At 42.6% G+C, this 3,692-nt stretch overlaps 1 protein-coding gene across 1 annotated transcript in view; it reads left to right on the plus strand.

Annotated features, from left to right (window-relative positions):
• The window catches only part of LOC101852889 (PHD finger protein 14), a gene marked incomplete at both ends in the record, with an annotated part of 29,599 nt that overhangs the window by 10,390 nt on the left and 15,517 nt on the right, over window positions 1-3,692 (plus strand). Inside the window, 5 exon segments of the mRNA XM_013089734.1 lie at window positions 249-304; window positions 626-737; window positions 1,232-1,326; window positions 2,347-2,395; window positions 3,110-3,250. Of these exon segments, the coding sequence (XP_012945188.1) occupies window positions 249-304; window positions 626-737; window positions 1,232-1,326; window positions 2,347-2,395; window positions 3,110-3,250 (453 nt within the window).

Raw genomic sequence — 3,692 nt, forward strand, 5'->3', positions numbered from 1 at the left:
CTTGATAGTCGAAGCAGACCTTGTGCTGTTGAAGCTAGAGAGGTGAGCAGTCTAAGTCTGATTAACTGTAAAGACTTCTCTGTTGACACCCACCCCTTGGCGCTCATATGACCATATTCAGTTGCGAGCGCCGTAAAACCCTCTACTATAATTTTTTTTAAATATGAAATATTTGAATGCATGTAATGTGATGTGTGTGATGTGTGGGACGTGTGTGACACATATTTCTGGTTCTCAATGTTCCACAGGTGTGTGAATTGTGCCCTAATACTGGAGGAATTTTTAAAGAGACAGACAATGGAAAGTAAGTTTTCACGTTTGATTATTGTTGTCATGCGGACCCTCTATAAATTACTGAAGTGAGTTGATTGTGTTGTTGTACCGGCTCACTAGACAGTACAGCTATCCTGCTAGTGGTTTGATGGCACCACTGTAGTTCCTTCTTTTCTTTCCCACTGGTCTGTCTGTCTGTCTTAATTTTTCCCAGCTCTAAGTGACCACCAGTATATTAATGTGCTACTCTCTACTCAAATAAACAGCCTGCCTTGAACTGAGATTTCCACCATCGTCATTTTCTGACGGAGATGTGTATGGTAATTGGTTGTCCTGCATGCTTTTTCCTCAGATGGGTTCACATTGTGTGTGCGCTGTACACACCGGGAGTGGCCTTTGGCGACGTGGACAGACTGGCCCTGGTCACTTTGTACGAGATGCCGTACGCCCGGTGGGGGGCACGGGTGAGACTAGAGCTTTTTTTCACATATAATTTTCTATTTATGATATATATAGATATATATTCAGAGAGGGGGGGGAGACAGAGAGAGAGAGAGGGGGAGGGAGGGAGGGAGAGAGGAAATGTCCAAGCAGCCGCACATGGTCAGAGAGTGAAGTGGTTGTCTTAGACAAGTGATTCTCCTGGTCATTGTCATTACACACTGGTGTCCACTTCACAGGAACTCAGATAAATGCAACGTCTGCCTTACAGCGACCGTAGCTTGTGAAATGATTAACATCAGCCTTTTCCTCTAACAGCAACTTCGGTGCCATAATTTGTATGACAGTTATTTTTTTAAACGATTCTAAAACAGTTTAAACAAGAACAATAGTCTTTAATTTCAGTGTGAGTGCTTCCCTCCTCTCTTATCTCCTTATGACACGTACTTAATTTTCTTGCGATAGCGAGAATGTGGACCTTTTTGTGATGCTCTAATTTTTTCCCCTTCTGTTTCAGGAATGTTCTCTGTGTGAAGACTCTCGGTTCAGCCAAACTGGCGTTTGCATTAACTGCGACGCTGGGATGTGCAAAGCCTACTTTCACGTCACATGGTAGGTCATAATAATAATGATAATAATAATGATAATTGCTTTTTGATATAGGGCATTGTATTATCCTGATTTTCAGCATCACAACTTTCCAATAATTTTGCTCTTGTTCAATTTATTTATATGAAATAAACACTAGACTGAGTAGAAATGAATGATCTAGGCAACTATTATACAGTTTGATTAGAGATACAAGTACAAGAATTGGTTGGAATTTGGTCGTTTTTTTGGTCCTTATTTAAACAGCTGAGTGATGCTCTGAGCCATCCGAACTGGCATGCCGTACACTAAGTCACTGAGAGTTTATAAAACGACAAGTAGATAAGATAAGATAAGATACATCTTTATTGTCCAGATCCTGGCTCATTGATTTAGTGTTTCACCACGTATACACGCACACGCACACACACACACACATCACATACGCTCGTGCGCACACCCATGCACACACACGTAGGCTTACAATCACATGCATAATATAAATGGGCAGCAATATAAACAATAATAATTGTTAGCTAGATACACATTCAAAGTTATTTTGATGCATGCTATAAGGTCGTAAGTATACTTATACAAGATGGTTAAGATGGAAGCATTTTGATAGATGATGGTAGAAATGACCTTCTATATCTTTCTTTGTTACAGATCAGAAACCTAGGTCTTTTACTTCTGACTGATGTTTGTATTTGAGGGAACAAGGGATGTTTGTTGTCTAAAAAGATGGAATTAATTTTTTTTTTCGTGCAAGCTGATATGCAGTTGGAAGAAAGAAAGCATTTACTTTTACCTTGAAAAAATACACCTTGGGTCTGTGACCTTTTACCTTAGCCACAGAGTTATGTACACACTTGAAATCTAATTTCTTTTTCTTTTCTGCCCCCGTTCATCCCCCCCCCCCCCCCCCCTCCACACACACAACCCCTACCCTATCTTCCCCCACCCGCTTTCCTTCTTACATCTCCCTCCTCCATCCCCCCCCCCTCCTTCTCTCTCTTCTTCCCCCGCCTCCCTCCCCCCTCCCAGTGCTCAGAGGGAAGGACTGTTAGCAGAAGCGTCCCCTGAAGAGGTTATGGTAAGTTCTGAAAGATGTCTGCGTCACTTGCTCTCCGGGACTTTAGAAATACAGTCAAGGCAAACCTGCCATGTGGGTGGTTGGCAGGTGCTCTGGTGTGGTTTGCTTCTTCTTTCCTATCAAACATTGTGTGTTTGTTACTCTCTTGTAACAGCTCTAATCTTCTGGCGCTCATATGACCTTATGAAGTTGCGAGCGCCGTAAAACCTCTACTAAAACTAAAACCTGCCACTTCTTTTCATCTCTGTGTTGGTTTTGTGTAGCTTTCTTGCTTTATTCTTGCACTATATGACCGTTATTGTAGTCATGTGATTTTGTTTACTCGGTCCTGGTTCTTTTCTTTCCCTCTGTTATTTCTTTCCCTCTGTCTTGTTTCTTCCTTGCACTTTTTAACTGTTTTTATGCCGATGTGCTTTTAAGTATAAGTGGGTGGTTTGCGGGTGCTCTGGTGTGGTTTACTTTTTCTTACTATCAAACACCTATCGGCCTTATCTCCTTCTATTTTTCTTTGTAAATTACTCTCTAAAAACACCTCTAATCTTTGACACTATATGACCTTTGTGTGTTGCAAGTGCTGTAAAACTCTTAATAAAACTAACCGCCCTTAATCTTCTGCACTTAGATGACCTTTTTGTGTTGAAAGTGCCATATTCACCTTTACAGTGTTAGTAGATCAAGAACCTAAACTAAAGCTCAAACAAACATAATCTGCAGGATATTGCAGATCCGTTCTTCGCCTACTGCAAGCTGCACGCTGACAAACTGGTGTCCAAGATGAAGAGGAGGAACTGGCTGGCCATACAGTCTCAGGTCAAGATGCACAAGCCCAACTTGATGGTGGAAGAGAAGGAGAAGGTAACTTAGTGCTCACATCGTCTGTGCTTGGCAAGATCACAAAAGTCACTAAAGTATGGACCTGTAGAATTTCCAGGTACCCTTTCACATCTGGATGAAGTGAGGAGTGTTAGTGTAAAATGCCTTGCCCAAGGACACAATGTTGGGCAGAGCTGAAATTCAAACCCCTGAACCGGCAGCCTGACGATAATGAGTCTGGTAGCCTCCCCACTGGACTGCCCATGCCACCAAATCATTTAGTTGTTATTGTTCTGGCTGAATGATATCAGGAAAAGTGTTAGATTGGAACCCACAGAGTGGGAGATCAGGGGAGGACCTCGTGGGGCCTGGGGAAGAGTCAAGGGGATGGATGTACGGAAGGCGTGGAGTGACATCGGGTGACTGGCCCAGGATAGGGAAAGGTGGAGAGTGTTTGTTCGTGGCCTATATCTTGACCCAGGGT

Source organism: Aplysia californica, unplaced genomic scaffold (genome assembly GCF_000002075.1).
Source record: "Aplysia californica isolate F4 #8 unplaced genomic scaffold, AplCal3.0 scaffold01030, whole genome shotgun sequence".
Classification (NCBI taxonomy): Eukaryota; Metazoa; Mollusca; class Gastropoda; order Aplysiida; family Aplysiidae; genus Aplysia; species Aplysia californica.